Source organism: Sarcophilus harrisii, chromosome 2 (genome assembly GCF_902635505.1).
Source record: "Sarcophilus harrisii chromosome 2, mSarHar1.11, whole genome shotgun sequence".
In the NCBI taxonomy this organism is placed as follows: domain Eukaryota; kingdom Metazoa; phylum Chordata; class Mammalia; order Dasyuromorphia; family Dasyuridae; genus Sarcophilus; species Sarcophilus harrisii.
The window spans coordinates 265,342,984-265,355,407 of NC_045427.1; the positions used below are offsets into that span (position 1 = coordinate 265,342,984).

Sequence of the window (12,424 nt, forward strand, 5' to 3'; positions counted from 1 at the left end):
TGAGTTTGTAAATAGGTCCCAAGCAACTGTTATTCTGGTCTCTCAAGGGGATCACAAAATTAGTTTTTAACCATTATTTCCTTAGTATTCTATCTTCGAGGTGGTTTTAATCTCTTGAATTATCAGAGTTGTGGCAAGGATGATGAAACCCTGTTGTACTTGGGCACAGCTGGAAAAAATTGGTAATAGGCAACCTGTATAGCGGAGGGGTAATGTAAATATCTTGGTAACAATGGGAACCAACCCCCTCAAGGATTTGTAGGAGCACCTGCTATTCCCTCTCCATCCCACCCCCCCAGAGTCATCATCAGTGAGATCAGTCTAAATCATTTGTTTCATAGTCACTCTGTTTATCAAAATCTCACCAGACAGAAAGCCTGAGGCCCTCCTGGCAGCCTCAGCTGTCTCCATTTTTCTCAAACTCCAGAATGAGGCTTTTGATGTGTGACAATTTCTGATGCAGGTACTCACAGCGCTGTCTTTCTTCTTTGTAACCTGGACACCGCTGCAGAGACAAAGCTAATATCTTAGATTATTTCCCTGCTTCCAAATTTTCTTTATCTACCCCGGCCCTAGTCATACCTTCCTGAATTTTTTGTATTCTTGGACTATCTTGTCTTCTAGCACCTGAAACAAAAAGAAAAAACATGAACAGCCCTAAGTTGACCCTCAACTTCTCTGAAAGGGAGATAATAACTTTTTTGTTGTTGTTATGTACAGTCTAAACTTTTCTCCCAACATAATCATTTAGTGAATCAGTTACTAGTTAATGAGTTTTTGGGTGTTTTTTGAAAAGGCTTTTTACCTTGTGTTCTGGGGTGCCTCGTTGTACTCTTTTGATCTCCATTCCCAACTGCATGAATCTTCGGCTGACAGCCCCAACACGTGCATGTAGGGCTCTATACTCTGCATAATCTGCTTCAAAATCTTGCTCATAGACACGACATTGTTCAGTACTATGGATGACTCCATATTGCCTGCGAAAGCCATAAAATCATCACTCTACTGTCCCCAAATTTCATTCCCCCGCCACAGGAGTGTAAGGTCACTCAGGAACAAATATAGAAGAAATAATATACTCACAGGAAGTAGTCTGGTGTTTCTCCAGGAAGCAGTGGTTCTGGGCCTGTTAAAGAAACAGACTATGAAAGGAAAAGGTCTCTCTCTCTTAACACTGCAGGAACTGTCACCCCCATAAATTTTACCTGCTTGTGGTAAGGAGCTGTGTTCCTGTTTGGCACCTGCAGTGTGGTCTTGTTCCCACTCTTCTCCCTCTTCTTGTGGATCGTGGCTGGGAAGCTCCTGTGGGGTGCTGGGAGCTCTGGGCCTCTTGTCCTCTGGTTCTGGTAGATCTAAGGAGGGGTGTCGCTTCTAAAGAGAAATTTAAAATCCAGATTTTCAAAAGAGACTTAGCCCTAGCAGATACCTCCCTCTTCCTAACTAGTACCACATGATAGAATTCTGGAAGTTGAAAAACAGTAGTATGTTTATATCCTAAAACTCCAAGAAGAGGGTTTCCCTATCTGTAAAACTAACCATGCTTATGTCATCAGAGAAAAGTGCTCTTAAGCACATGGTACTGTAAGTTACTGTAAGTTATTCAAGGTGGCACTGGATCAACACCACTGAATTTGGAGTTGACCTGTTTCAACTCGGTTCATTTATAGTCTCTGACTTTGTCATGCCTCTGGGGCTCAGTTTCCCCTTTAAAATGAGAGTGTCAATTAGATTACCTCAGATCTCTTCCAGTTCTAAATATATGACCCTGTAAATAATCACTTACTATGTTCAAGTGCCTCTGGCTGGACAAGGAAGAGGGCCTCTGATCTGGCCCTTTTGTGGGGTGAGGACTTGGGTCCCTATAGTGTGAGAAAAAAGTAATTAATTTTGGAACTTAAATTTTTTTTGAGTGCTTTTGGATTTCTTGTTGCCAACACTTCCTTTCCTTTTTGCCCTTCCCATTTTATCCCCAAGTACCTCAATACCCACTGTGCCAGATGATCTCTTGAGGATCCTGGAATAGGCTGTACCTCTTGACTATTCTCCAGGGGATCCAGCACCTTGGGGGAAGGTGATGCTGCCTGAGATTGGAGGCAGCAGTGTCAATCTGGAGCCCCTTCACTGTTAGGCTTCTAGATCTTTTATTGTAATACCCCTTAACTCCGGGCCTCACCTCTTCTACGAACAGCTGTGGTTGATGTCCCACATGCAATCCATTGCCTTGCTGGTTCCCTGTTTCCCTTGCACTTTGACCCTGCTGATTTTCCTGAAGTGAAGATGATACTGGTACAGAATCTACAGCAGAGCAGATAGTAATTCGCTCTCGAAGAGGACCAAGGCTTCGAAGCAGGCCTGGTCCAGATCTGAAGGGGAGTGGAAGAAAGAGGGAGCAAAGTATATAAAGGATTCAACATCGATGTCCTCATTCTTCTGGTTATTCTATGTATGTCCATTTACCTGCCCAAGCGGTGGCGCACGAGGTCCAGTCCACCTCTTGGCCCATCTGCTCCACATTGGGACACTATGAAAGAGAAGAGGCAGGAACAGCCAGGGCCGGGAAGTCGCAGGTACTGAAAGAATAAATCTAATAAGTTGTCTCTCTTCCCAGCAAAAGCTAAAGCTCATCACTTCTCGAGTAAACACTTAGGAGGACTTCTAGAGTTAGCCTGTGACAAGGAACTAAGAGTCCCTGGGGGCTTGTTAGTGATACCAAATGCAGCTGGACCTGAACTCCCTCTGGAAGCACAGGCTTCCTCTATCTCTAGGGTCCTTCCTGTCTCACTCCCCCCTCCCCCCCACCTCATCCGAGCCTTGTACCTACACAGAGGCGGACTTTGCGCCTCGATGCCCGCTCAGGTTAGGCACCAGAAGAGGGAAGGCAATCTGGTTGTGGTGCCACTCCAATTTCTCTGATCGCTTTGTGGCATAGCCAAAACGGTCTCCCTAGTACCATAGCCTCGGCAACGCCCTTTTGTCCCATACCCTTCAAAAACTTAAAAGAGTCAGTCCTTCACTCACCCCTCTGTTGCCCCGGAAGGTGATCACAGGTTGGGCCTGAGGGAAACAAGGAGGGAGAGCTGAGGACCAAAAAGTGTTTTTAGCCCCATTGTAAGGAGATCTGTGATACTTGCCTTCTAAGTGGCTCAGACAAGTCGGGGATCGGCAGAAGTCTTCGGCACCCTTGGGTCCACAGAGGAGTGGGAGGCAGGGTTTGGGGGTAGGGGGTTGGTGTGTGGCCGGGGGTGTCCAGGACCAGTGCTACAAGGGTTAAAGAGCTTGTAGAGAAGCCTGTATCTGAATGGGAGTGCAGGATTGAGAAAAAGACCTCGGGATGATTGGGAACCAGTCCCGGATCTACCAGGGAGAAGGGTTCGCACCTGTATCCGCTGGCAGTCCTGTAGCGCACGCAAAGCTGAATCGTTGAGTCGGAGTAGTAGGAGACTAGTTCGTGGACCAGGAGTAAAAGAGAGCCGCAGTCTCCCGCTCAGAGGCTCCAGTGGCCCCGCCATGGCGGTGATACTGGAGGCGAGAGCAATCGAGGCTGCTGCAGGAGTAGGACCACTAGTATCACCACTCCGCTCCAGTTTGTGAATGCCAGCTCCACCTATCCCTACCCAACCCGGTCCAGCCCCTTGGTTTTGACCCCGCCTCTCCTAAGACTCCGCCCTCAGGTCTCTTAGGCCCGTACCCGCATGCTAGAATCCCTGATCCCTCAATCTACTCCTCCCAAAGAGTGAAGGAAAGTCTTACATCTTTGGCCTGAAAGCAGTGGGATCAGGAAGGGACTAGGCACTGAGGGACTCTGGAAGAGTTCCTAAAAAAAATGAAAGAAGAAGCAAAGGGGTCCTGGTAGAGTCAGCTTTTTTAGGCAAAATCCTCGTTCCTGCCTCAGTTTCCTTGGCCTAATTTGAACAAAATGCTTAGCTTTTCTGTCTCAGAATTGTGGACTTCCCGAGTTTTATCTTGCCCTCTTTCCTAGGGGATTGAGGTCGCCGCAGAGGGTGGAGGTGAAGGGCTGGGGAGAAGAGGGACTAAAGGTAGGGCAAGCACCTGCGCTGCTCAGGAAGCTAAGATGAGCCCCTCAAGGGCTAGAAGATGGCAGGTCAGAAGTCCTGATCTCAGCGTCCCGCTAGGATCCCAAGTGCGAAAACCCGACCGGTCCGTTTTCTCTTGCCATGCACACCACGCCAGAAGCTGCCACCTGAAGTCCTGAGCCGGGCCTTTCCCCAAGGCAGCTGCTGGGCCCTGGGGGTGAGAATGGAAAGGGTAGTCTGGACAGCCTTTCCGCTGCTGCTGGCCTGGGTGTACCTGACTGGTAAGCGGGTCTGGTGTGAGCCGTGAAGGGTGCCGGAGATGAGTGGCCTGGGAAGAAGGAGACAATCTAGCCTGGCTCAGGCCACTCCCCACTAGAGACCTGTTGTACCGGCAAGGCAAGACTTCAGCTTTCTTCCCTAGGGAACAGGCTGGTTTGCAAGTGGCTAGTGGAAGAAGCAAAGGGCTTTATTCCTGAGACAAGCCAAAGATGTTGGGGGTCCTAGAGGATAGAAGTTTGGTTAAGGGAGACTTAAAGACTGACCTTTCAGCCAGGTCTAGGGCAGCCATCCAGGTGTGTGAAGGAGTTGTAATCCAGATATTTTGCCTCCTGCTTTCTGTTCCCTTACAAGTACCTTCATGCCTGTTTTTTTCCTGCTCTCCACCCACCTGGATCTTCCTGCCTCACCCTGTAGACATTCACAACTTAAACTCAACAAATGTTTATTTTACTCTACTATGTTGGGCTTTAGGGATATAAAGAAAAGAAAGGTTTGGGCCCTCAAATTATATTGTTCTAGGGAAGATATAATTTGCATAGACCCATAGCTACAAGGTAATCTGTGGGATTAGGGAAAGCCTCACTAAGGAAATGACATTGGAGATGTGTACATCCCACATAGAAGGAACATTGAGCAAATATAAAGAGGCAGGCTGAAAAATGTTAAATTTAGAGTCCAGTGTATCTTTCTATGTTGCATAGATAGCTCTGACCTGGGAATCAGGCAGCTAGGTTGTGCAGCGGGGTAGAGTGCTGGCCTTGGAATCAGAAAAATCTGGATTTGAATCCCACCTCAGATACTAGTTTTCTGAGCCTGGGACAAGTTATGTAACATGTTTGCCTCCATTTCCTCAAGTGCAAAATAGGGATAATAGTATCTCCCAGAGTTGTGGTGAGGATCAAATGAGATAGTAATTGTAAAGCACTTGGGAGTCAAGAAGATTTGAGTTTAGAAGCTGTCCCAGTCACTTACTAGCTGTATGATGCTGGATAACTCCCTTAATAAAAACAAACAACAAAAAAAAAAAACCCCAAAACTGTTGCCTCAGTTTTCCCACCTGTAAAAAAGGTAGCTAGTACCTACTTCCCTGAGTTGTTGTATGGATCAAATAAGGTAGTATTTGTAAAGCACTTTGCAAACTTTAAAGTGACATGTAACTCCTAGCTGTTATCATCTTCAAATTTAAATACTGACCAGTTCTTGCTTCAGATATAGGAAGTGTAAAGATCATCTAAACACTAAGGTCCTGTCATTTCCATTAGCAGAACAGTAATCAGTTTAAACTGAGAATGGGAAGGAGTTTCCTGGGAGGCATAAGTAGATTTGGTGTTTGTTTTTTCCTACCTAGTATTTTCAAACAGTTGTGCTGGGATGGGGGAAGTGGGCAGCAGGCTAGGGATAGACTGGGAGAGGTGAAATAAGGTGAAATGCCTGAAAAATTACTAAATTGTCAGGCTGTGTAGCATTGATTTGGTGCTTTCTAACTGGTGGAAGCCTTTTTGTTTTTGGCTTAGTATCACCATTGCTTTATTTTTGGTGGGGCTTGGGTGGAGTGAGAAGAAAAGAGAAGGTATAATTCTATGGACTTACCAATTTAAAAAACAAAAGAAAAGAAAAAAAAATGCAATAATGTCCCGTCTCCTCTTTGACATTATGACTCAGGTAAACTTCTTCCCAGGGTGACACAAAGACTACTGGTATCCCTGATGCTTGAGCTTCATGTCTCATAGTCCCTCACTATGGAGCACAACTCCCTCCTTCCCTCCCTCCCTCAATTCTGGGCTGTCATTCTCCATGCACAGGAACACTCTCCTTTCCTGCAGTCCACTTTTATTTATTTATTATTATTATTTTCAGAGACTGTGGATTAGAGTAGAGGTAAGTATTACATTGCTCACTTCTCAAGATTGTAGATACTTGCAGGGCTTGCCAGGATATCGAACAGGTCATCCCATCAATCTCCTTGCCTTTAGGCATTCCTTTTGTCCACTCCTCCTACCAGACAGCTAGGGATAAAGGCTGGGGGGTGTTATTACCATACTTAGATATCTTCGGGAGATTAACTAATCACCTGAATTGCCATCTCCAGTCATCTTGATCTATATCTTGCCACTGGACCCAGATGGCTCTGGAGGGGAAAGTGAGACAGGTGACCTTGCCCAGCCCTCCCTCACTTAAATCCAAATCACTTGCATGTCATGCCATCATCTCCCTGATGTCATGGTCTTCTTTGAGAACGAAGGACAAATAACAACCCTGTTCTAGTTCTTCAAGCCCTTTGCAACGACAAGGGTCTTCCTACAGTCCCAATTCCCATATCCTGTGGTATCTTACCTTACAAGGAGCCAGATATGCCACCAGGATCATGCTTCTATATGAAATTATGCTCCTGAAGATTGCTCCAGTTCAGGACACCAGGGATCTGTCCCCAGCCCAGGGCCTGAACCTGGTCTGGCTGGTGGGAATGGCGCAATGATCACTTGCAATGAGGGCAGGCGCTCCAGGACAGGCACTGTGTACTTGCTGCTTAGTTCTGTGGTGTATTGGTAAATAGTGGATAGGTGAGAGGGAGCTGGATGCAGAGGACAGTAGGAGAGATGGAAGGTGCTGGGGAGGAGGGGCTCTTAGGAGCAAGGCCTAGAGACAACCTTTGGGAACAATTTGCCCGAGTTAGCTATAATACCTATATATTTCATCAAGTCCATAGAGCACGGAGGATAGGATTTACACCAACTGGGTGATCTGGTTAAATGTCTGAACAGCATAAAAGTACAACTGAAGGGAATGTCAGGAGAAACTCTGAGGTCATCTGGGACCCTTGCAGTGTTCAGCTTTGCTCAGGAAGGGTAAGGTGTGTTTGTTGGGGGGTGGGAATACATTAGGACAAAGGAATAGGGAGGATTATTACAGCACAATCTTGGGGATGGGTGTAACCAATTGAAATGGGAATGGAGAGGCAAGGCCATTTCAGAACCCTAAGTTCTAGGCCCCCTGACAAAGAGGAAACCCAAATTGGGGGCCTCTCATACTTTTATCCTTCTTCCACATTGAAGAAATTCCATGTCTATCCTTAGCTATTGTCAGAGAAAGGAGATATTCTGCCAGCCCTGGCTGCCTTGAAGCTGGAACCCACTAACAAGGCAAAATTTACTAATTCACTTTGGATGTTTTTCTTTGCCCAACTCTCTTTATTTGGGTTACTTTCTGATTTTGGATCTACCTCTGAAATCCCTTATTTCTCATTCTTGCAATCTTCCCTCCCTTCTAGGCTCACCCCACTCCTTTGCAAAGTTCTAGGAGGGAAGGCTAAAACCTCCCAGATATCACCAAAGCAGCCTTCAAGAAAGCAGGGCTGGGAGGTGCCAATGGGACCAGAGCTCTTCCTCTAGGCTCAGAGCACCTAAGCACAAGGCTGTTTTGCTCCCTCAGGCCATCTATCTGGCACTGTCCACACTGATGATACAGCAGCATAGTGCAGCAGCAGAGAACATGGTTCCTTGCCCTGATTGATCAGTTCCTCTGCCTCCTAAGATGCAGATTCCAGGACATATCTCCCTATCAGATTTCTCACTTGGTTGGAGTAAGAGGAAGTGACAACTTTAAAAATAATGTGCCCCAGACTGGCTGTGGAGGCTAGACAGATAACAGCTGCTGGGGTTTCTGCAGTTGCAAATGATAAGCCTCCAGCCACTAACCCCAGTTCTCCTGACATGGGGGAAGTCCTTGTTCCTTTCCCCAATTTTCCCTTTTCCTGCAAAGAAGTCTTAGTTTCCTCATTCTCCCTCCTCAATTCTCTTGTTTAAAATCACTGTATTAGGGTTAAGAGCAGGGGATTTTTTTGATTTCCCCTTCAGCCCAAGAGCTTCCATCTTGTCGAAATTTAGTGTTTTTCTTCTGATAGACAACTCAGGACATCTAAATGCATGATATCTTTCTTCTAAGGACTTTTCTGTGCCAACTTTTTCTTTTACTGTCTAATCTTTTTTTTTGTTTGTTTTTGGTCTTTTCCCTTCCACCTAAAAAAAATACACACAAAAACCCCCACAAAGAATATTTATATTATTCTTTACTGAGTTTTTGTGTATTGAATATATATAGTAACACTAGAAAGCTATCTCTGAAGGGCAAATATAGTGTATATTGATAAAGCTGAAATGAACAGCCTGAAATATGATAATCAAAAGTTAATTGGCCAAAGAGAAACATTAAAAAAAAGTTTGGACTTAAAAAATATAAAGAAAAGAAAAAGAGACAGAAGCTTCAGATAGAACAATATAATACACTACATATAGGACTGTTGTTGCTTTTGAGTCCGATTCTTTGTGATCCCATTTGGATCTTTCTTGACAAAGATATCGAAGTGATTTGCCATTTCTTTCTCCAGCTCATTTTACAGTGACTTGCAAGGATCACAAATACCTGAGGCCAGAGTTGAACTCATTCCCTATTTCAGGGCCAGAGCTTTATTCACTGTGCCACCTAGCGGCTCTGATACAAAACTTGACCGCCGCTCATTCTACAACTCCCAGCTCTATGGTTCTTGTGCAATCGCACAAAAGGCAGATTTGCATTTTCAGCAGGTCCAAGGTTTAAATTCTTGCCCTATTCCTTATTACTTTTCCTACTTTGGCAAACAAAGATTATTTTGTCTGCCAGCTTGATAAAAGAGTCCAAAATTCACCATATTCCGAATAAAATCAAGCTAGTTATTGATTTATGTAAAATGTCTTTAATTTTCTTTAGTTACTTTACAAACATCTTCTGTACATTCATGTACTGATTTCTAATCAACATATAGAGGCTTTTTGTACTCTTGGGCAAGTCTGTCCCCACAAAATGGTGTGACAGCTCCAAGATCAAGTCATAGCTACTAATGCTACCCATAAATTAAGCCACAAAATTGCCCTCTCACTTGTTTTAACACTATCTACCTTCACATTCTAACTTCTTTCCTATCTCATCTTTCTTATTCCATACTCTAAATTCACTCTTAATTTTCTAACTGCTGATTCTGTGATCTTATTCAAAAGGTCTGAGAATGGGTGAATGTATGATCTTATTCAAAAGATCCAAGTGGGGGTGAACATAAAGAAAGGGTAGAACGACATATTCAACATGTGTAGGACTGCTTGCCATCTAGGGGAGGGGGTGGAGGGTGGAAGGGAAAATCGGGAATAGAAGTGAGTGGGAGGGATAATGTTGTAAAAAAGTTACCCAGGCATGGGTTCTGTCGATAAAAAGTTATAATAATAAAAAAAAAAAAAAAGAAAAAAGAAAGAAAGGGTAGAAGTGACCCAGAGTCCATTCCACTCAGTTTAACACGTCCAAACATTCGGACTGTAGTAGGTAGAAAAGAAGGGTGAGGCTCTGGCCATTTCTCTCTCAGATAAAATCAGAATCTCAACGGGTTGTATGTGAAGAAAAGAAGGGAATGACAAAAGAGGAAGGAGGAACGTGGTTGTGGGTTTAAAACTGAGGAAGCCGGACAGAAGTCGGGGGAAATCAGCTTGGATTCTCAGAGCCTGGAACTGACCGGTTCTGCTGGTATGAGTCTGGATCTCTGACACCAGAGTAAGCACGTTATTTCTTCCTCCTTCGTGCTATTAAGCAAGACTCAACCTCTCAGTTTGAGCCTTTGAGTATTTAGATGGCAAACTTTCAACATCTTGAATCCCTGAAGGTCCTGAAAAACAACAAAATCACCTTCTGCCTGAAACTTTCCCCAAGACCCTTTAGTTTTTTACTATTTAACCTGTATTTAAGTTTGAACGTGTTTGTGCACGCCCTTACCACGGGCTTGTCTTTTTGTGCATCCCCGGGTCTCGGCACAATTCGTGGCCCACACCAGGGGACGGATAATGTTTATCGGGCTGAATTATGGCCAAAGGGTCATGAAGAACGTTTTGTTGTGATTTTACATCCCTAGCAGCTACTCCCTAAACTCAGGGCTCTCGCTGCCTTCCCAAGAGGCTGAGCTGCGCCCGCAACGAGGAAACCTTTGCAATCTACTCTCGGGGACTCGCATTTAAAGGGGCTGGGGACGGAACAACCGAGACGACACAGCTGCAGACCCGGGCAACTGGGGCATTCCATCCGGTCACGTGTCGGTTCCCGGGCCAAGGAACTAGGGAGGGGCCGCCCTTCCGGGAGCGCCTCGTCGCCACCCAGCCACGTGACGCAGCCTATTTTCTTTAGGCCCCGCCCACGCCCCGAATCGGAAGGCTCCTCCCTACGCCGTGCCCTTCGTCAATGATTCCCCGCCCCCGGGTGAAGGAGTCCGCGGGGTGCCCGTGGCTCCACGTGATCCTTATGGACCAATAAAAAGCCTCTTTGGAGGACATGGCGAGGGGGTGGTTTGGGTCGGTGGGGAATTGGGCGAACGCGTCACGTGGCGGGGAAGGGGCGGGGTCGGGGACGGGGACGTCGGAGAGGAAAGAGCGGACGCCACCGAGTCAAGCCGGAGCCGCTGCCGTCGCCATGACCCGTGAGCACCGACGCCCCCTCCCTATGCGAGTCCCAAGCGTCTCCTGAGCGCGAGGCCTTCCCAGGGAGCCCACGTCTAGGCCCTTGCTCGGAAATCGCTCCCGAGTGGCGATCTCCGCGCACCGCCACCCCCTCCCCCAGCATGCCAAGACCCTCCCTCTTGTAACCCCCCCCTCTCCCGTTTAGGCCCCCTTCTTGCATCCTTGATGCTCAGAACAAGAGCCCCGGGATTCCCAGTCTGAGGGGCTCAGCCCCCTCCCCCTGCCACGCAGAGATCTCCCCTCCCCCATCTGCTCGCTGCCAGCCCCCAAGTGGACGGCCCCCCCCGCACACATGTGCTTGGAGACCCCCCTCCCTCAGCCCCCAACGTGCCTTGTGCAAGCAGTACTTCCCTTCCTCCCCCCACCTTTGATTGGGCTTCGCCTCCCCCCTTCCTCCTCTCCTTCCTCTTTCCCTTCCCCCCTCCTCCGTTTTCCTCGGTCAGTGTCCGCAGATGTGTCTGCTTTCCCTGTGCCCGGGCTTGCGGGAGAGTCTTCTCTGAAGTGTCCGGGGTCTCATCCTTTCTCTGTTGCCTTTTTGCAGGCGGTAACCAGCGTGAGCTTGCCCGCCAGAAGAACATGAAAAAGCAGAGCGACTCAGGCAAAGGAAAACGCCGGGATGACGGGCTCTCCGCCGCTGCCCGAAAGCAGAGGTAGCCCCAGGGAGGGGAGGGGACGGAGAAAGATGGAAGTGCCCAAGAGGCTCAGAAGGGCATGGGATTGGGGAGAGGAGGGGCCGGAGGAGGCATTAGGGTAGTATCCATCCAGTGCTTTCAGTGAAGGACTAAGCCAGTCTTGCGAATGAGCAGTTTAGGATCTTTTCGGAAGGGCTAGGGAAGAGCTATCAGAATGACTGAAGTCTCCGTTAGTTTTCAAGTAGTGCTGTGTTTCTGGGTCCCATATTCCCCTCCTGTACTCCTCTCCTGCCTCGCCTCCTTCCCCTTTGGCTCATGTTGCTGTGTGTGGTGAGGCACACTCCTAAGTCTGTATGGTGAGATTTTTGGCCATGTAAAAACCAGGCAGATGTCCTCCGAGCTCCAGCTCTGTGGCCTCACAAGATTGTGAGCATCTCACCTACACACTGAATTTACCCCTGCCCCACATCCGTTTTATCCTCTCTGCCCTTTATCCCCTGCGTCCTGTCCTTTTTTGCCCTTTGGTACCCCCAGTGCCCCATCATCTCTACCTCCAGGGACTCGGAGATCATGCAACAGAAGCAGAAAAAGGCCAATGAGAAGAAGGAAGAGCCCAAGTAACTCTATGGCTCATGCCCATCTCTCTTGCCCGTCGACCGTGTGCCTGGAGCCAGTCCCGTCACGCTCTCGCCTCCTCCTGTAGCGCTCACAGGTCCCAGAACTGATGGCATTCCCTTCGCCCTGTGTCTGCAGTGGGTTCCCTCTGTGCATCCTTCCCCCCCAGGCAGCCTTGCTCTCCTCCAGGGCGTTCCTGGGGGCGAGGGGGCTACCCTCTCCCAGTGTTTTTTATTCCTGTGGGGCTTACCCCAGAGTATTAAAAGTAGCTTTGTAATTCCTCTGATGCCTGTGTGACTAAGGGGTTTGGATGGTGGGATGGGTGGGATGGGAGGGGTGG

The 12,424-nt window shown here is 47.5% G+C and overlaps 2 protein-coding genes across 2 annotated transcripts; one reads left to right on the forward strand and one right to left on the reverse strand.

The window, feature by feature from the left end:
- Positions 1–397: 397 nt before the first annotated feature.
- Positions 398–4,865, reverse strand: ELL3 (elongation factor for RNA polymerase II 3). Its single transcript, XM_031952208.1, has 13 exons — positions 4,051–4,865; positions 3,751–3,814; positions 3,378–3,544; positions 3,019–3,054; positions 2,458–2,570; positions 2,174–2,363; positions 1,978–2,060; positions 1,784–1,859; positions 1,206–1,371; positions 1,084–1,126; positions 806–977; positions 583–627; positions 398–505 (listed from the first exon to the last, which is right to left on the reverse strand). The coding sequence occupies exons 3-13, from the start codon at positions 3,507–3,509 to the stop codon at positions 398–400; spliced, it is 1,164 nt and encodes a 387-aa protein (XP_031808068.1). The 5' UTR covers positions 3,510–3,544; positions 3,751–3,814; positions 4,051–4,865.
- Positions 4,866–10,612: 5,747 nt separating this feature from the next.
- SERF2 (small EDRK-rich factor 2) lies at positions 10,613–12,370 on the forward strand. Its single transcript, XM_031952211.1, has 3 exons — positions 10,613–10,797; positions 11,379–11,487; positions 12,027–12,370. Exons 1-3 carry the CDS (start codon positions 10,653–10,655, stop codon positions 12,088–12,090), a joined length of 318 nt encoding a protein of 105 aa, XP_031808071.1. The 5' UTR covers positions 10,613–10,652; the 3' UTR covers positions 12,091–12,370.
- The last annotated feature ends 54 nt before the right edge of the window (positions 12,371–12,424 follow it).